Raw genomic sequence first — 21133 nt, forward strand, 5'->3', positions numbered from 1 at the left:
GAAATTTACGTACGATGAAAAAGTTTTTCGGAAGAGTAACGTCATGTTGATATAATCTTTCATTAAGCTATTTTTAGAACATATAGATAAGACTTATTTGTTCTTCCATTGCAACAATATGCTTATTAGATAAGTTTTATTTTTATTCTTCAGGTTTCTTTCATCGGGATGGAATCAAATTCAAATCAAATATCCTGTAGTCTTGCCATATCCCACCTCTTAAGTCTGGGAAGCTGCACAAACAAATTGCTTGGTAACTATACTAAACTAATAAGGGTACGTTGTGAGCTATAGACTTAGTTATCCTTTTATCATCTTTGATATTTCTCTTAAATTATTAGTCAAGCTGCTTCGCTCCTTTACTTTAGAGTCGATCGAATCAATGAATAATAGCCGTTAAAAAAATTCTTTTAAAGATTCGTTTATAACAACTTGATAAACAAATAATAAAGCATTCTTGTATTTATTAGAGTTTTCTCTCAATTCAACAAGTTATTGATATATGAGTCCGTTTTCGATTCTCAACTTCACTGCATCGCCGGAAAATTTTCACAAATCATTTTCTTTTGAATACTTCATTGTAATTCTTCCTACTAAACTTAGGAAATTGGAGTTGCAACATGAAACTTGTTGCCATTTTTTATTCCAGCTTGATACCACTTTTTGAAAACGTGACTCTTACAATAAACTCGAGAGACAAGAGAAGAAAATTATTATCTTACTCACACTGTTTAGTTGAAACGTGTGTTTAGATTAATTCTAATCGGGAGGACTGATTGCAAAGCCCTAGGTCACCACAGGCTTCTCTTCAAATGTTCACCATCATCGACAATTTTACCTTTACTCGAAGCAGTAACATCATCGCTTGCGATCTGTAATCGACATATTAAAAAACGTATCTTAATATTTTTTTTTACTGAAAAAAAAAAACTCTTTTTGTCTATAGGTGTAACACCCGCTCATCGTCAACGCGATTCACAGGAGTTACTACTGACCTCGATAATAAACTCCGACAACCAATGATAAATTTCAAAAAAAAATGTTTCCAAAAACATCAAGTAAAACATTTAAAACGAGTGCTATTTAAACTTAAAACAACCGAAGTAGATTCTTGACAGAAAAGCATAAGTACACAAAACAGACACAGACATGGATTCCCAAATAGTTCCTAGCCCGCTGGTCTCGCCCTCGTCCTCGGTTGGCCTGCATCAACTAAATCTGGAAAGAAAAGTTAAAAATAATTTTGATGAGTAATTAAATTACCCAGTAAGTAGCCAACTTTATCTTTCATGAATTCATAACTAATCTTTCCAGGTGTTTTTAAATTTTATTCGTCATTGACTCCTAGTTTCTCTTACTAGGGTCATCTGTTCGTTAATGAGGTATCTCAGCTACCTCCAGCTAGGTTACTGACTCTCTCTCGATATGCTTATCTAGAATTTTCGGACTCGTATGTAAGACTCGCTCTCGGTCAAATACGGCCCGGCTACTAATTGCTCTGGCGGCCTGTTTATCTCATATACCAACGGTCAGGAGTACTCATGCTCCCTGACTTAGCACACAGCGCGTTGGCCAGGAACTCCGCGGGAATTAGTAGACTATCATACTCATATAAATAAGCCATAGCTCAACAACCAATAAGCATATCTTAGAGTCATAACCTTTCTATTAACATGCATAACATACTCACAGTTACTGCATGTTTTTCATACATGTATCATGTTCAACACATAGAACATTCTGACAATCATTTATATCATGCTTACATCACAGGCAAGCAGTCACAATATACAATAAACACTCAATATCACCAAAGCTCATCATAACATATTAAGCTCTTAATCAGGTAAACAACATACTCACATGTTGTAAAACAAGTTAAGAACTAGTTCAAAGGTCGATACGCTACTTACCTGGTTTCGAATCCCTTTCTCTCTTGATTGTACATTTAATAGGGTATTTCAACACAATTCCTTCCAATTAGACCTATATTTCACAATTTTCAAGGTAAGTATAGGTCAATCTAGGTAGAACAGGTCAAAACAAATCGAACGGGACAAACCGGGAACCCAAAATGATGCTTCACGCGCCCTCACGCGCCCTCACATCCTCGGTGTGTCTGTCCCACGCGCCAGGAGCACGCCCAGTCGCACACCCAGTCGCGGCCCCTCACGCGCCTGCGTGTAGTGCACGCGCTCCTTCTTCTTCCTTGCGTTTTCTGAAATTTTCCCATCTTTTCTGTTAATACCGACTATATCCGAAGCCATATCCTCCTTCTACGATTCGAATTTCATCCTGATTCCTTCTACAAATTTATAGATCTCCTTATTACGATTCTAACAAGCCCTATTTCATAACTCATTATACAATATGAACCAAGATATCGCGATTTAAAGGTTCGGTGATATGGGTTTTTCGTTACCTTTGCGACAACCGCTTAAATCAGCTTAGTTCAGAGCTTCAATGGCTGAAAAGCCTTCACAATCGTCTCCCCATCCTCAGGTTTGCACGTTGTCACAACAAACGCCAAAGAACCTTAAGGTTTTGCCGGAAAACACGGATTATAACATTCTCTGTTTTCTGTTTCCCTCTTCCTCTGTTTCTTCGATAATATTTGGTGCTTCCTCGTCGGCCTTGCCAACGCCAACCACCACCACCATCCATAACACTAACACAAAATAAAACCACCCTTCTTCATCCCACACCTCCATCTTCCTCTCTTTTCTTTCTTTTCCCTTCAATCCACCTGTCCATTCTTCCGTTCTCCATGGCAGCAGCTTCAAGCTGCTGCTGTCTTTTTCTTTTCTTTTCTTTTCTTTCTTTTTTTTTTTTTTTTTTTTTTTTTTTTTTTTTTTTTTTTTTAATTAATTAATTTATTTTTATTTTTATTTAATTTATTTATTTATTATTTTCGGGTTATTACAATTCTACCCTCCTTTTAAAAACTTTCGTCCTCGAAAGTTCCTAACTCTAGGAACAAATGTCAATATTCGAGTTTTAACTCTTCTTGTTCCCAAGTAGCTTTCCAAAATTATTGCTTCTTTCATAAAACTTTAACGGAGGTAATGTCTCTACTACACAAAAATTTCATCTCCCGTGTCAAAATCTTAATAGTCTGTTCTCCATAGCTTAGATTCTCTTCCACGGTAAATCTTTATAACGAAGAACATACATAGGATCTTCAGTATATTTACTTAACATCGAAACATAAAAAGCATTATGTACAGCTTCTAATGCTAGTATGTAGGCTACTGGCCCAACTCTTTCGAGAATCACAAAAGGTCCAATAAAACGTTGGCTAAGTTCTCCCCTCTTACCATATTAAACTCTAGATTTCAAGAATAGGTGCGATCTTCAGGAACACGTGGTCCCCCACGTCAAACTCTAGGTCCTTCCTTCTAACATCAGCATAACTCTTCTGACGACTTTGAACGATCAGAATTCTTTTCCTAATCTTCTGTATCGCCTCATGGGCCATTCGTAACAAGTTTGGACCCAACTACTATTTTCTACCTACCTCATTCAAATAAATCGGAGTTCGACACTTCCATCCATAACATGTCTAAAAAAGAATCATCGGAATGGTTGCCTGAGAACTATTGTTATGGGCAAATTCAACCAGATATAGGTAGGTGCCACAACCGCCAGCAAAATCATGTACACATGTCCTCAAGAATTTGATTTAATCTCTCAGTATGTCCATCTGTTTGAGGATGGAACGTTGTACTAAACTTCAATTGTGTACCTTTTGTCAACTGAATACGTAGACTTCCCTCATATAAAGTGAAGAGTCTTAATTAATCTAAGAGGTTTCTGTCTAGGTGCCTTAACTTGTTGACAAGGTAAACACCTACTCACACATTCAGCAACGTCTTTCTTCATCCCAGGCTACCAAAAGCATGTCTTTAGATCCTGATTTATCTTAGTGACACCGGAATGTACAGTATCGAGAGACTCATGTGCCTCACATAGAATCTTTCTCTTGATCTCTACATCGCTTGGCACACATGTTCAATTTCGCCATTTCAAACATCCATCACCTGTTATCAAGAAATCCGTGATTTGTTCAGTCTCAAGTTGCTTCACAACTTTTGAAAAATAAGGGTCCCTCTGCTGACCTTGAATAATTTGTTGCTGCAACGTCAGACAGATAGTCATAAGAGCTAGCTGAGCTGTCGCTTCCCCAACTAACACAGCTATCTGAGCTCGTTCAAACTCCATCTGAATTGTTGGGTTGGCTCATCAACATTGTAGATGAGTGAGCTGTCTTACGACTCAAGGCATCAACTACCACATTAGCTTTACCAGGGTGATGTAGGATCTCCAAATCATAATTTTTCACTATCCCAACCATCTATGCTACCCCATGTTAAGCTCTTTCTGTGTCAATAGATATTTGAGACTCTTATAATCTGTATATGCTTGTATTCACTATACAGATGATGTCTCCATATTTTTAGGGCAAACATCACAACAGCTAATTCTAAATCATGAGTTGGATATGCGTTCATCATCCCTCAACTGTCGAGAGGTATAAGCGATAGCTTTCTTGTTCTACACAAGTACGTAGAGGCATCACTAAAAATTACTAGATTCGCGATACTGTCGGGTACATTGGGCATCAGGGTTGACGCTAGTCTTTCCTTGAGTTCCTAAAAGCTATTTTCACAAGCTCGGCTTCAATTAAATTTCTTTCCCTTTCGGGTTAACTGAGTCAAAGGCGTTGTAACCTTTGCGAAGTCTTTAGTAAAGGGCCTGTAATATCCGGCTAAACCCAGGAAACTTCTCACCTCAATAACTGTAGTTGGTTGCGCCCAACCTATAACTGTCTCCACCTTTGCTGGATTGACAGCTTTACCATCCTTGGATACCACATGACCAAGGAATACTACCTTCTGAAACCAAAATTGACATTTCGAGAATTTGGCATATTGTCTTTGTTCACGTAGAACTAACAAAACTTTCCTCACATATTCTACATGTTCATCATTTGTCTTGGAATAAACTAAGATATCATCAATGAACACGATGACAAAAGAATCCAGAAAATCCTGGAATACACGATTTATCAGCTCCATAAACACTGCGGTGGCATTAATCAAGCCAAAGGACATCACGACAAACTCATAATGCCCATACCGAGTACGAAAAGCCGTCTTCGGTATGTCCTCTTCTTTGACTCTTATCTGGTGATAACCAAAACGAAGATCAAGCTTCGAAAATACCGCTGCCCCTTGAAGCTGGTCAAATAAGTCATCAATTCGCGGCAAGGGATACTTATTTTTTAATGGTCACCGTATTCAGCTCCCTATAATCAATACAGAGACGGAGTGTACCGTCCTTCTTCTTCATAAACAACACTAGAGCTCCCCATGGTGACACACTAGGTCGTATGAATCCCTGGTTCAACAATTCCTGTAATTGCAACTTCAACTCTTTCAATTCCGCGGGAGCCATCCTATAAGGAGCTTTATAGATAGGTGTCATCCCCGGGTTCAAGTTCAATGTCAAAGTTGACTTCCCACTCTGGTAGCAAACCAGGTAACTCATCAGGGAAGACATCCAGGAACTCATTCATCACAGGTACAGCTAATACATCTGTATCAACTCGTCTCACTTTTGCCACACTAGCCAGGAATGCCACAGCATCATGACTAATCAACTTCCTAGCCTTTAGAGGAATTATTGTCTAGGGAACACTTCCCGGCTTCGTAACCTGAAACCAGAAGCTCTTTCCCATCGGGAGATGAAAACTATCTTCTTCTTATAACAATCGATACTAGCATGATGAACAGATAGTCAATCCATGCCCGAAATAATGTCATAATCATAGATATCTAGCACCATTAACAACACATCTAATGGTTGACCAGATACTTCTAATTTATCTCATTTCACCTTTTCACGAGTCATCAATGATTCCTGAAGGTGTAGAGACCAGAACCTCATAACCTAAAGGCTCTACTTGAATTCGGGCTTAACGAACAACGATAACAATATAAAAGGAATGCGTTGAGCCCGAATCAAATATAGAATAAGAAAAGTAGCTATAAATAGGTAAAATACCTATCGCCACCGAGCTGGCATTCTCCGCTGCCTTGCTCGTCGTGGCAAAGGCTTTACCTCGAGACTGAGGCTATCCTCCAGCACTCGACTGACCTCCTTCTCCTCCTAGAGCGGCCTCTCGCACATACCACACTAGGATTCTTTGCATTACGACACACTCTGGCAAGATGGTCGCTCTTACCACAATTATAACATGTCTTGTTTACGGCAGTACAGGGTCCCTCATGCATCAACCCACATTTTCCACATACTGCCTTCCTATCACCTAAAGAAGACCGATGATCTACTTGTCGTAGTACTGCCTGCTGTTGCAAACTTGAGAATATCTAAGTGAATTTTTGCTTACTACTTGGTCGTTCCTTACCATTGGAACCCAAATTACTCTCCAGGGTGGCAACATTTAATTCCACAGTAGCATTATAAGCAATAACAAATGTTAAAAAGCATGGGCAGACACTAATCCTTCCATCTCTGTCCTCAAACCAAGGATAAAGAGATCTGTCTTTTCTTTCTCAGTAGCATCCATATGAGGAACAAACCTGAATAATCGTGTGAACTCCACTTCATACTCCTCTATTGACATATTACCCTGCTCCAGCTGCATAAAGACCTTTCGGTTTCATAATTTTACTAGAGCAGGATAGTATTTCTCACAAAATTCATGTTTAAATGCCGCCCATGAAATTGGGACTCCACTGGCCTCCATCTTTGGCTTCTTTGGTTTCACCAAAAATGGGCTGGTCCCTCCAACATATACATGGCGCACAGCATCTTATGACTCTCTGGGCAGTTGAAGGATATAATTTTGTTTCAGTACATTCCAGCCAACATTCAGCCGCTTACCGATCAGTCCCCTTCCTCCAAGAGTTGGAGGGATAAGTTTCATAAAATCTCATATGTATTCACTTTCCTTCATCATACATCATCGCCCATAGGTTACTACCCGCGGTGGTGCCTCTGTCACTACCGCTGTACTAGGTAGCTCCTTCGAAATTATTGGAGGTATCGCTGCCTGAACACCTTCTTGTGCTTCAGACACTAGAGTCACATGGCTAGGTACAGGTGTTGTCGGAGCCACCCACCTTCCAAAACCAGCAAAAGCTATCAGTACCGCCTAATCCACTCGGCTCTGCATCGCTTGATTCACTTAACTTTGAATCAGCGATTGCAAGGCCTCCAGAGTAATAACAACAGTCGGCTGATCTCTAGATGCCGACTGAGAAGCAGGCTCCGGAACCGCCACTGCTGGAGCAGTTCCTTCTACAGGCTGCCCCTCAATCCCCAGGTCCACATTGGACATTCTAGGGTCTAAACATTTTAACACTACCATATCTGGTACACACATAATTAAGTATTCATAATCAATTCTTTTAAACTTTCATACTATTCTTTCATACAATTTAGTCATGCATCACTTACCTGACCGAGGTGAGATACCGCTGAGCTGGACTAAAGGAATCCATACTATCTATTCTAGACTGTCTACAGAACCTATAACCTAGGCTCTGATACCAACTTGTAACACCCGCTCATCGTCAACGCGATTCACAGGAGTTACTACTGACCTCGATAATAAACTCCGACAACCAATGATAAATTTCAAAAAAAAATGTTTCCAAAAACATCAAGTAAAACATTTAAAACGAGTGCTATTTAAACTTAAAACAACCGAAGTAGATTCTTGACAGAAAAGCATAAGTACACAAAACAGACACAGACATGGATTCCCAAATAGTTCCTAGCCCGCTGGTCTCGCCCTCGTCCTCGGTTGGCCTGCATCAACTAAATCTGGAAAGAAAAGTTAAAAATAATTTTGATGAGTAATTAAATTACCCAGTAAGTAGCCAACTTTATCTTTCATGAATTCATAACTAATCTTTCCAGGTGTTTTTAAATTTTATTCGTCATTGACTCCTAGTTTCTCTTACTAGGGTCATCTGTTCGTTAATGAGGTATCTCAGCTACCTCCAGCTAGGTTACTGACTCTCTCTCGATATGCTTATCTAGAATTTTCGGACTCGTATGTAAGACTCGCTCTCGGTCAAATACGGCCCGGCTACTAATTGCTCTGGCGGCCTGTTTATCTCATATACCAACGGTCAGGAGTACTCATGCTCCCTGACTTAGCACACAGCGCGTTGGCCAGGAACTCCGCGGGAATTAGTAGACTATCATACTCATATAAATAAGCCATAGCTCAACAACCAATAAGCATATCTTAGAGTCATAACCTTTCTATTAACATGCATAACATACTCACAGTTACTGCATGTTTTTCATACATGTATCATGTTCAACACATAGAACATTCTGACAATCATTTATATCATGCTTACATCACAGGCAAGCAGTCACAATATACAATAAACACTCAATATCACCAAAGCTCATCATAACATATTAAGCTCTTAATCAGGTAAACAACATACTCACATGTTGTAAAACAAGTTAAGAACTAGTTCAAAGGTCGATACGCTACTTACCTGGTTTCGAATCCCTTTCTCTCTTGATTGTACATTTAATAGGGTATTTCAACACAATTCCTTCCAATTAGACCTATATTTCACAATTTTCAAGGTAAGTATAGGTCAATCTAGGTAGAACAGGTCAAAACAAATCGAACGGGACAAACCGGGAACCCAAAATGATGCTTCACGCGCCCTCACGCGCCCTCACATCCTCGGTGTGTCTGTCCCACGCGCCAGGAGCACGCCCAGTCGCACACCCAGTCGCGGCCCCTCACGCGCCTGCGTGTAGTGCACGCGCTCCTTCTTCTTCCTTGCGTTTTCTGAAATTTTCCCATCTTTTCTGTTAATACCGACTATATCCGAAGCCATATCCTCCTTCTACGATTCGAATTTCATCCTGATTCCTTCTACAAATTTATAGATCTCCTTATTACGATTCTAACAAGCCCTATTTCATAACTCATTATACAATATGAACCAAGATATCGCGATTTAAAGGTTCGGTGATATGGGTTTTTCGTTACCTTTGCGACAACCGCTTAAATCAGCTTAGTTCAGAGCTTCAATGGCTGAAAAGCCTTCACAATCGTCTCCCCATCCTCAGGTTTGCACGTTGTCACAACAAACGCCAAAGAACCTTAAGGTTTTGCCGGAAAACACGGATTATAACATTCTCTGTTTTCTGTTTCCCTCTTCCTCTGTTTCTTCGATAATATTTGGTGCTTCCTCGTCGGCCTTGCCAACGCCAACCACCACCACCATCCATAACACTAACACAAAATAAAACCACCCTTCTTCATCCCACACCTCCATCTTCCTCTCTTTTCTTTCTTTTCCCTTCAATCCACCTGTCCATTCTTCCGTTCTCCATGGCAGCAGCTTCAAGCTGCTGCTGTCTTTTTCTTTTCTTTTCTTTTCTTTCTTTCTTTTTTTTTTTTTTTTTTTTTTTTTTAATTAATTAATTTATTTTTATTTTTATTTAATTTATTTATTTATTATTTTCGGGTTATTACAATAGGTTTTGTGTATAATTTTCATTTGATCCACAAATTTCAAATATTACGCTTTTACTCCTAAATTTTGACTTTAATTCTATTTGATCTATAGTTTCAAAATTTATACTTTTACCCTTAGTTTTACACGAACCACTCTTTTTTTTTTGTTTTTTTTTTTATTATTTATCATTGTTGTAATTTTTTTTTTTTTAAGTTTTATTTATCCACTATTTATATTTATCTGGATACAGTCTTAGATAAAATATATTAAAAGTTCACCAACAAACAAAAATGGATATATAATTATTTACATAAAAAAATCAATAAAAAACAATTAACATAGTTCAACATTGTCATAAAACTAAAGACAGCTAATACCGACATTTCTTGAAAATGGGTTGAAACAAGAAAAATATAAGATCATCAAATTAAATAAACAATTAAAATGATTAGTTTAAAGAAGTTGTATATAAAAAAATAAAAACACTATACAATATTTTAATTGCAATATGGCCCAAACTAAACAAAATATGGGTATCCTATACATATTTTTATTTGACTCAGGTCAACCCAAGGTTTTATGCACGAACCCGAAATTGAACCGATTCCGTTCGAGTTCAGAAAAAATGAACCTAACCCTACTCAAAATGCTAATTCAACTCAATCCAACCCTTATAGTTCGGGTTGAGTTGGTCCGGATTGTCGAATTGAATATACACCTAGTTATAATTTCATTTTAAAAAATTAAATTAATTTTTCATTAATTTTCTATCGGTATTAAAGTTAATTATAAATTTAGTTATGTAAGATCCTCGCACACAAATAGTCTCAAGAAGACAGTTAAATAATAATTGATATATATTTTTATTTTTTGAATGAAAGTTAAAGAAATAATAATAATAAAAAAAAAAAAAATCTCAAGCTCATAGTGTTAGAGTTAGAGTTAGCTTAGGTTGAGAGTTCGAACCTCACTGGCTCCAAAAAGTTATTTTCAATTTTTTCATCTCCCCGCCTGCAGCTCCAGGTACTGTCTCTGGTCATTGCCGTTCGGTTTTAATTCTCTTTTGCCCATCATTTCAACACCTCCTTTTGTGATTCTCCGTCTTGGTTTCCTTTCTCGTCGCTTGAGAATGTGATCTGTAACTTTTGCTCATCATAATTTGTATGATCAATCCTTCTGTTTGATGTTCTTTATTGGATTTCTTGTTATTCGATTTTTCTCCGGTTCCAACGTTCATTTATTGTGTGCAGATTCTTCATATCGCTGGACTTGGTGGAATTACGAAATTTGTATTTTCCCGTTTTGTTTCACTGGTTCGGTGTTGTGTATGGGGGGAAAAGCATTAGGTAACGAAATTGTCATCCTCTTCTTACAAACTTTTCCATCTGGTTGATGTTCGTACTTTTGGTTGGTTGATTTGTAGATTCTAATGCTTTTCTCTTTGATTTAGAGTGCGTCTACGTGAATTTACGAACTTCAGTTTTGTCTCGTGTTTGGTTTAGAAACTCTCAATGATTTAACCCTATACTCGAATAGGCTTTGAAATTAGTGCTTCTTAGACGTATTTAGAATTGCTTGAAGGTAATTTATATAATGCATTAAGTTCAACCAAAAAACTTCCAAAATCATGTCACAGAATGTCTAAGTCCATCTATATGATTGTTTTGTTCTTCTTTTGGATATCATGGAACGTTGGGCCAATTTGCACCTGTCTCAACAATCTGATTAGATAAAAAAGTGCCCAAACTCATACCATAAGCCTGAATTGTTTTGAAATCATACAACACAACCATTGTGACTATTAGTACTGAAATAATAGCATTTTCCAGCCCAAAGTACCCACATCTGGTCATCAATCATATAAAAATGACCTCAATGCATGAAGGTATTAGTTTCTTGACTGGAGGATTTGATGAAATTTAAACGTGCACTTAATGAACTGTTCTCCAAAATCAATAAGATTACCTACTTTGATTCTTTGGTGTTTAGAAATACAAGCCTGACTAGCCAACTTTCTTTGCCTTGCCACCATAGGTTGATTTTTATGCTCTAGGTTCACAATTTATCCATGGTAATTGAAACATCTTCCTTATTTAAGAGCTTAATTTCTTCCATTAAACTAGCCAACTTTCTTTCAAATATGTCTTTGAGATCATTCTGTCCATAAGATGAGAAGAGTGTGGCGAAGACAACTTCTAGACAATATTTAATATTCAGTATCCATTTGTTTATTTTTAGTTTTACAAGTTCAGGTGGGATAATAATTTCTTCCTTGTCCCCCTCTGCTATTGGCCTTGGATTTGTTTGCTGATTCTTTTTATTAAATGCATGATTTTGCGCCTAGATATTACTGGTTATCCTATTGTGTTCAATCTTGTTGATCCATATGTTGGAAAACGTAAAATTTTGATGGCAATATCTGGGGTTTAGACACCTCTTCATCTGTCATTGAGTTGCTTTATTACTGAAAGGTTTGAACTGCAATCACCTCCTAAAGATTTATGAATATTAACACCATTAGGTTGATTAGGCTAAGTTACTTTGTTTAAAAAATATCCCCTAACCTTCAAAAGCTTCAATAATACCCTTACCATTAGTTTGGATATAAACCGTTGGTATTTTATTTAAAAAATACGTTTAAACTTTCAAAGTTTCAATAATATCCTTAAATTTTCGAAAAAAGTTAAAAATACCCTTACTGTTAATATATTAACAGAAATTGTGAACTTTCAAAAGTTGCATTAGTACCCTTTAACCTTTTTATTTTATTTTATTTATTTTTTAAAAAAGCTCTTATCATCCGTATGATAAATTTTTTTGAAGTTATCTTGAGTTGGGAAAGAATCAATTTGAAAACAAGTCATATAGATATCTACTTTTTCTTTTTCCTTACAGATATTTCAGTTAAAGCATAAAATTCCACAACATCTCACAAAGTTACAATATCAAAATCTCTCTTCAAAGCTTAGTGATAAATCACTGAATAAAAAAAGGTCGAGAAGGGAATATCATTTTCAATCATGGGGAACCTTTTTAATTGATCCCAACAAATAGACTAATTTGAACTCCAAAAAGGATCAATAATTTCTTCTTCACTACAAATTTGGTAATGTACATATTTTCTTTCTTTAACCTCCTATGGGTTGTCCTCAAAATTTTGACCAAAATTCTGAACACATCTCTTTTTATGTGTATAAACACAAACAACGTATTAACACACACTTATCTACTAACATACAATCTTGTTAAAACATTTAAGCTCTGAAGTCCCTTGGTGGTTCCATTATTCTCTTTCTTCTTGCCATAACCTATGTACCTTAATTGAAAGGGGTAAACTTAGAGATTGGAGAATGGAAGGAATAGAGTAAGAGCTTATTGAAGAAGAGAGGAAAAATAGAAAAAGAAAAAGAAAAATAAGGAAGTGTTAGGACATAAAATGAAACAGAGGAGAGAAAGGAAATGGAAGGGGGAGGTGATGGGAGTGTAGATGAACAGTTTCTGTTCATGTGCTAAAAGCAATGGAATTTTTAACCATTTTTTGAAAGGTTAAGGGTACTAATGTAACTTTTGAGAATTCAGAAGTATTTTTGAAATGTACTAATTGTTTCTGTCCATACACTAACGGTAAAAGTTTTTTTTTTTTTTTTTTTTTTTTTTTTTTTTTTTTTTTTTTTTTTTTTTTTTTTTTTTTTTTTGTAAGGTTAAAAGTATTATTGAAAATTTTGAAAGTTAAAAGGAGTATTTTTGAAACAAATTACTAATGGTATCCATCCAAACTAACAGTAAAACTATCTTTGAACTTTTTTTTTGAAAGTTTTAAGGGTATTATTATTGAAAAATTTGAAATTTTAAAGATATTTTTGGCACAAAGTACAAGTTTAGGGGTATTTTCTATCGTTTAGCAGCCTATTGATTATGTATGTGAAGAATAAGTGAAAAGTTCCTTGCATTGAGTTCAATATCTTTGTGGTGTTGTCTGCCACACAGTCATTTGACCCCAGAGTGTAGAAGGTGACATCAATATCATAGTCAAATCCCTAATTGTTGATTTGTTATTTCACCGCACAGGCATTGGGATATGGACATGACCGTTCTTTCTGAATTGAGATTATGCATCAGGTATGTAGATTCCTATTTCTGTGATTATCATATTGACACCAGCAGGTTCATAGCCTGTTTTGGTCAACTGGTATGAGTTATTCTGTGGTTGAGCTTTGATTTGCCGTTTATGTTTTCAACCAGCATACATTACCATGAAAACAGAGTTCGTTGTGCTGTTGTTCAAATCACTGTAGTGAATACAGATCTCTAATTTGATGGTAGCTTGATTTTAGGTCAATTTTGGAATAGATTCATGATCTTAGTAGCTCATCTAATGGTTCCTTGATTGTCGGGATGAGAAATTTGTTGGAAATTGTCATGTTGTTCAAATCACTGTAGTGAACACAGATCTCCACTCATCATCTTTCTTTTTAATCATCTAAACAAGGCTCGAATAGAGGCTTATGGTCAATTGTATGATGCTTGATGTCAACTTGATCTCATTTTTCTGGGCGTGTGGGTATCGATATGGTCGCACATTAACCAGGGGTATGCCCTATACCAAATGAATACGATGGTCAATATCTCTATGTTCTTAAAGGCAACCAAAAACACTTTCATACTCATTCAACTTTTGTTGTAGGATTGTAGGAATTTGTTTTGTTTGTAGGACTAGTGTCTGAGCCTCAGAATGAGTGGCTCTTCCAAAGTTCTGAGTTTGTCAAGGTACCTGATCACTTCCTATGATTTCGGATTGTAGGAAATTGTTCTGTTTGTAGGACTAGTGTCTGAGCTTGACAAAGTACCTGATCACCTCCTACGATTTCATCACCTTCTTTAAAGTGACCTTGGCTTTAGTTAAAGTGGGATCAACCTTCATGGTCACTTGAGCTTGGCCCTTGCCTACTGTCATATCGACGATTTCCAATATCTTTTCATCATGCTGGAAGTGTGGAGCTATTGTATTGCGAGTAGGACTTCAAATCTCCCCAATTCAAGTGGAAGGAAGTTCTCAATCCCCAATGTTGACTTTCTGCTTTACAGACCTCTTCCCTTTCATGGCTACCCCTGTTTTCATGATCATTCCATAATGTGTCGTATTTGTTATGGATAGTTTTAGTTCTTCAACTACTTTTTTGAGCAATAAAGTTGTGAGTTGCACCACTTTCCATCAACACTCTCATCTTTCCTTAGTCTAGCTTGCCATTAATTTTGATCGTTCTCGGTGTCGTAAATCCTATGAGTGAATTTAATGATAATTCGACGACATCCCTACTTCCATCACCGGAAGAGCAACTGGTTTTGCTATCGTTTCCATCTCTCATCAGTAATTTCCATTTCTGTATTGTTTTCGTTCACTACCAGTACTCTCATGCTCCTTAGTTCCTTACTTGCATCAGTACCCTACGGTAAATTTTTCATCACACTTGAAGCAAAGGCCTCTCTTTTCTTGTTTGGAACTCTGTGTCTGAAAGTCTTTAGCAATTGTGTCACAAGGTTTCGTTGGAGTTGGGAGATTTATCAGCATAATCATCCACATGGGGTAAGTTTAAACAGCTTGAGGTCATCTTTTTCCATTGTTGAAGTTGGCTTAGGTTTATTGCTTGGGCCGTATTTTTAAGGCTTTCTGTTTTCTTCGACCCAACACGAACGAGTTCCCTATCATGTACAAGTTGGGCTGTCTTCATCATTTATTCTAGTCCAAGTGGCCTCCAACCTCGATCTTTGTCCTAAGCACCGGATCCAACCGATTGTGAAACATATTTTCAGTACTTTGTTCGTTAGGTGAGACAACGGTGCTACTAGGGTTTCAAAGGTATTACAGTACTCTACTGTCGTTCCCTGCCTGACTGTTGTGAACCTCCCACACACATTCCCTTCCTTTGATGTGCCAAAACAATTGAGTAGACTGATTAACAAATTGTTCCACACTTAGAAGGGTTCTCGTTCTTCCTCCCCTTGGTACCAACTTAATGCTATCCATACCTTCTGAACTTACTATAGCCACAATTAAAATTTTCAGAATATGTTCGTTTACGAAATGGAAGTACTTGTTGTCTTGAAAGAGCCATGAATCGGGGTCACTACCTCCAAACAACGTCATCGCTATCTTCTTGAATTTACTTTGATAGCTGGATTCTTTCTGTTTTCTTTGGAGTCTCTTTCACTTGTCTAGATATCTCGTCAGACTCTTCTGCTTACTTTTGCTTTGAACTCGACCCCTTGACAAATGCTGTCTCGTAAGCCAAAGAGGTTAATGTCTTGGTCAATGTTGGTAAACTCTCATCTAATGTCTTTATCTTTCGATCTGTCACACCATACGCTCTTCTGATCACTTTTGAATCATTTTTCTCAATTTTCTTAGGATGAATTGATTTGGAACCAATATGTAAGGTTTCTCCCTTACAATATGGAAAGGTCAGTGCCCTCTGGCAATACAAAACTCCCCCATCCAATTCGAGAGAGCTGATAATATCTCTCGTTCCTTTGAGAATTTCAATTGACAAAAATCATAAAAGGAAGTAACGTTACCCCCTCGTAGCGAATACGTATCGGATCCTAACACCATTGTTAAGTGTATTTAGTACTGCCATAAAGGGGGATTAAGGCTACTGAGTAGTATTTACACGGTTCAACTTTGAATTTAGGATCGATACATCTTTTGTAATATTTTGTTTGCGAGTTATAGGGAAGGGTTTTGATGTAGCTGCATCACCTTATACACGTTTATTTTCCTGTCAATTATAGCAATTGGTTCACATCTTTTTTGTATTACACTCTTCGATATTTTTCAATTTGTACACATCTTTAAAAAGGTTCCCTTGATCATCGTGGATAAAAAATTTCAAGTTCTTGTATCCCCACTGAGATCTGTTCATCTCATTAACAGGTGAGTTGAAAACATCAGGAAAATAGTCTAGGAAGTGCCATAAGTGGAGCATGGAAATGGAAGGCCATGGCGATCAGACGAGGCTCAAACCATCAGTTATTTTAACTGGAACAGCCAATGAAGGTAGCTCCGGCCCTCCTATTGGTCTTGTTGATATTGGCGTGAGTGAAGGTGCATACCTCTTCCGCGTTGCAATGCCTGGTGTACGAAAGGATCCAAGTAAGCTCCTTGTTTTGCCTTATTTTTCTATCATTCTAACATTTGCATAGATCCCATCCTGATTATACCTCTGAAATGTTAATCCCGGACCGATCCATTTAGAGCAATAACTCGTTAGTCAAATCTCTAGGTAAGGTAAAATTTGAGATCAAAAGGGATGGTAAGGTTCAGATTGAAGGAGTGATGGCAGGTCCAGGCCTCTTAAAAGAATCATCAGCTATGTACGAGATGAAAGTCCAGCAACTGTGTCCTCCGGGACCTCTTACGGTTTCTTTTAAGCTGCCTGGACCAGTCGATCCACGGTTGTCGTCTCCTAGTTTCCGGGCTGATGGCATTCTGGAAGTGGTGGTTATGAAGTCTAAAGCACCTCCAACAGTGTCCGATTCCTACCCACCATTGTGAGGAGTATGATGGAGAGAGGTATCTGGTTTTGCTGTCTCCTTTTGTTCTTCATTACTAGGCACTTGAATTACCCAAATACACAAAAATGATGATGAAAAAGTTTCACTAAGAATAGTGTATTTAGAGTTTTCTATGTTAACTATTTCTTATCATATGAAGTAGGGTTTTTAAATCACTTGCAATGTAATTTAATCCATAGTTTTGCCCATTTAAAGTCTACTCTTTTTTACTTGATAGTAGCTTTTATCCTGTTATTTTACTTTCAATTGTGTCTAATAAACCATTTTAAATGGTATAATTTTAATGATTGCATGACATGTTGAATGTATTAATTATGGTTTATTTGATGTTAGTATTAGATGGCTATAGGTAGACTAAGTTTCTAATAGCCCAAGTTCACCGCCAGCAGATATTGTTCTTTTTGTCTCCAACCGATGTGGAATTTTATAATCCAATGAATTTTCTGCATATGTATTTAAGACATGTTTGTGGTGACATCATTAATTTATGGCAAAAAAATTAGGAGCGTTACAAATTTTAAGCATTAATCGTAAACTAATACATCTGAAAAAATGAAAATATGGTTATCTTAGTTATAAAAGTATTTTTTATTGTCAATTTGAGTATAACTCAACTTATCAAGCTACCGTCTCGTTTAAATAATGTTAGGAAAAAAAATAAAAAAGAATATGAAAGAAGATATTAGTGAGAATGGTACTAGGCATTAGGGTTGCACATCATGTGTCAATTTTGAACTTAGGGACATTGAAAATTGATCATTCCATTATAGTCCCTAGGAGATGGATGGTTTTGGAATCTTGGATGGGACGGAGAAACCTTGCTACTGCTAGAAATATCCAGTTCATTTATAGAGTCGGGATCCTATAGAGACACACCTGGAACGAAATGAGAAATGAGTAGGGAGAGATTTTTTTCCGTAAGATAAACGGAGTCAGGGACGGAGATTATATTTTTTGTTTCTAACCCCACCGATATCTCTGCCCCTCATTACAAATGAAATATTAGAAAAAATTACAAATGATATAAGAATGGTACATCTTCTAGTAAGATATAGTTCAAGGACGAAAACTAGTGGACATATAACACCCGAGTAAAGAAAGTATATATAAATGAACAGAGACCACATTCGAATGAGAGTGGACATGAGGATAGATGGCTGAGAAATACTTGAAGAATTGAAAATCATTATCTATACCAACAAGGTGTACTTTTCGCTCAACTGTAAGAATTCTATGGTTAAACATGCTTTATTTGAAACAGTTTGATGTCGGGTGACGTCTTGGAAATTTTCCTAGGAGATATTTGAACATCATAATACTATGTGTACTCCATTCCCTTCGTGGTATATTGGCAGTCGAAGGCCTAGGAATTTGTGGTATATTGGGTGACCTCACTAGTCGAAGGTCTCACTCCATTCCCATCATAATACTAGGAGAAATTTTCCTACATTAGTCGAAGGCCAGGTCTAGGGGTACATATATGAGTGAGTGTACGCTAGTCGAAGACCAGGTCCAGAAGGTATGTATATGAGCTTGCGTGGGTTCATCTGCATGTATGTAGGCTATGTGTTGTTTGTGCTTGCATATCTTGACCGTAGCAGTGGAGTTACTTACTGAGTATTTTTAAATACGTAAGCCATATGCTACTTTTTAGGTAAATGTAAGACACTCCTACACGAATGACGTCGGTGTGAAATCCATGATGATAGATGGCTAAGAAAAGACGAAAAAGAATTGAAAGTCACTATCTATACCAACAAGGTGCACCTATGAATGTTCTTAAGAATCATGTGAGTGAGGACAAAACATGCTGAAAGAACCTGTGTTAGTCGTGGGGATATTATTCACTCTTAAAACTAAAGAGTCAATAAAGTGATCATGTCGCATGATATACAGGGAAATACCGAGGCACACAGATGTCAAATCTTGATCTGAATCATGAGTACGAGTCGATAATAATAAAAATTGAAATAAAATAGGTTAAGACTCAATTGCTATAATAAAAAAAGGGAAGTTATTGCTATAAGAGAAGAATCTATTGCCGATCTAGCCTTTCCCATCTAATCATTGAAAACCTCTATCATTGGATCCTAATGGATCTCCTTGTCCCTATGTATTTGTTTCTCTCTCTTAATTTTTTTTTTTTTCTTTTCTCTTCTATGTTCTTCATCGAGAACGGAAGAGTCGGGATATAATGCACCGTGTCAAAGTTTCAGATAAAATTCGAATTCGATACCTAATGATTTTGGCATTCTCGTACATCTTTTGAAACATGATCATGTTACCTACTTGTCTCGAACTGTTTTTAAGAGTGAAAATGTGAAATATCACATTGGTTGGAGAGAGGAACGGAACATTTTTTTATAAGGGTGTGGAAACATCTTTTTAGTAGACGCGTTTTAGAACTGTGAGGCTGACGACGATACATAACATGCTAAAATGGATAATATCTACTAACGGTGGACTTGATATGTTACAAATGGTATTAGAGTAAGGTTACGGGGCGGTGTGCCAACGAGGACGTTGGCTCCAAGGGGAGTGGATTGGAGAGGGAAACGAAACATTTTTTTTATAAGGGTGTGGAAACTTCTCCCTAGTAGACACGTTTTAAAACCGTGAGGCTGACGACGATACGTAACAGACTAAGACGAATAATATCTACTAGCGGTGGACTTGATCTGTTACAAATGGTATTAGAGTAAGGTTACGGGGCGGTGTGCCAGCGAGGACGTTGACTCCAAGGGGAGTGAATTGGAGATAGGAACGAAACATTTTTTTTATAAGGGTGTGAAAACCTCTCCCTAGTAGACGCGTTTTAAAACAGTGAAGCTGACGACGATACGTAACAGGCTAAAACGGATAATGATCTGTTACAAATGGTATTAGAGTTAGGTTACTGGGCGGTGTACCAACGAGTACGCTGGCTCCAAGGGGAGTGGATTACGAGATCCCACATTGGTTCGAGAGGAAAACGAAACATTTCTTATAAGAGTGTGGAAACCTCTCTCTAGTAGACACGTTTTAAAACCGTGAGACTGACGACGATACGCAACGGACCAAAACGAATAATATCTGCTAGCAATGGCATTGGGCTGTAACAGAAAACTATTCATACAAACCGTAAAAAATCATATTATTATTTACGTCTCGGTCTCGATTAATTGATTTAATTGAAGTGTGACATTAAATATCTAATATTGCGGTGCCTATCTGGAAAGCTAAGAATTTTATGTTTTTGTGAGCATTTCCTTTTATTTTGATGCCTAAGTGTTGAAATTTTTTCTCTTCTCTTTAATTCTTTTGTTCGTACAATATAATAAATAATATCTCATAATATCTAGTCCACGCTTAAGGAAGACTACAAATATTTAAAATATCATGGTCCACAATAATAAAGAAAAAAAAAAAAACCCGAACATGTAGTTGTGATTAGTCGGCAATAACAGCTCGTTCGTTTTGGCTCGTTACATATCGTCGTCAACCTCACAGTTTTAAAACGCGTTTACTAGGGAGAGGTTTCCACACCCTTCTGTTATGTATCACCGTCAATCTCACGGTTTTAAAATGCGTCTACTAAAGAAAGGTTTATACCTCCTTCTGTTACGTCAATCTCATGGTTTTAAAGCATAGAGTTTTCCCCACCCTTATAAGGAATATTTTATTCCGCTCACCAATCCATCCCCCTTCGGAGCCCAACGTTCTTGTGTCTGGCTTTAATACTAGTTGTAACCGCCCAAGCTCACCGCTAACCGATATTGTCCACTTTGACCCATTACATATCGCCGTGACTCACAATTTTAAAACGCGTCTACTAAAGAGAGGGTTCCACACCCTTATAAATAATGTTTTGTTCACCTCTCCAATCGATACGAGATCTTACAATCCACTCCCTTGGAGGCCAGCATTCTCATTGACACACCACTCGATGTCTAGCTCTGATACCATTTGTAACAGTCAAAGCCTATCACTAGTAGATATTATCCGCTTTGGCCTGTTACATATCACCGTCAATTTCATGATTCTAAAGCGCA

At 37.3% G+C, this 21133-nt stretch overlaps 1 protein-coding gene and 2 long non-coding RNA genes across 4 annotated transcripts; 1 reads left to right on the forward strand and 2 right to left on the reverse strand.

The window, feature by feature from the left end:
* Positions 1-1104: 1104 nt before the first annotated feature.
* On the reverse strand, positions 1105-5366 carry LOC147790395 (uncharacterized). The gene is made up of 5 exons (XR_015422897.1): positions 4119-5366; positions 2423-4040; positions 2063-2218; positions 1914-1986; positions 1105-1218 (listed from the first exon to the last, which is right to left on the reverse strand). It is a non-coding gene; the product is annotated as an uncharacterized LOC147790395 (long non-coding RNA).
* A 2373-nt stretch (positions 5367-7739) lies between these two features.
* Positions 7740-9449, reverse strand: LOC147790396 (uncharacterized). Its single transcript, XR_015422898.1, has 4 exons — positions 9059-9449; positions 8699-8854; positions 8550-8622; positions 7740-7854 (listed from the first exon to the last, which is right to left on the reverse strand). It is a non-coding gene; the product is annotated as an uncharacterized LOC147790396 (long non-coding RNA).
* A 1016-nt stretch (positions 9450-10465) lies between these two features.
* Positions 10466-17301, forward strand: LOC111805289 (increased DNA methylation 3). Of its 2 annotated transcripts, none has more exons than XM_023690282.2 (5): positions 10466-10553; positions 10781-10876; positions 13599-13649; positions 16462-16680; positions 16811-17301. In XM_023690282.2, the coding sequence occupies exons 4-5, from the start codon at positions 16512-16514 to the stop codon at positions 17080-17082; spliced, it is 441 nt and encodes a 146-aa protein (XP_023546050.1). In that variant the 5' UTR covers positions 10466-10553; positions 10781-10876; positions 13599-13649; positions 16462-16511; the 3' UTR covers positions 17083-17301. The 2 variants fall into 2 exon arrangements, with proteins under 2 accessions (XP_023546050.1, XP_023546049.1); XM_023690281.2 differs by having other exon boundaries at positions 10551-10691.
* The last annotated feature ends 3832 nt before the right edge of the window (positions 17302-21133 follow it).

This window comes from Cucurbita pepo, chromosome 11 (assembly GCF_057944985.1).
Source record: "Cucurbita pepo subsp. pepo isolate OVF chromosome 11, ASM5794498v1, whole genome shotgun sequence".
In the NCBI taxonomy this organism is placed as follows: Eukaryota; Viridiplantae; Streptophyta; class Magnoliopsida; order Cucurbitales; family Cucurbitaceae; genus Cucurbita; species Cucurbita pepo.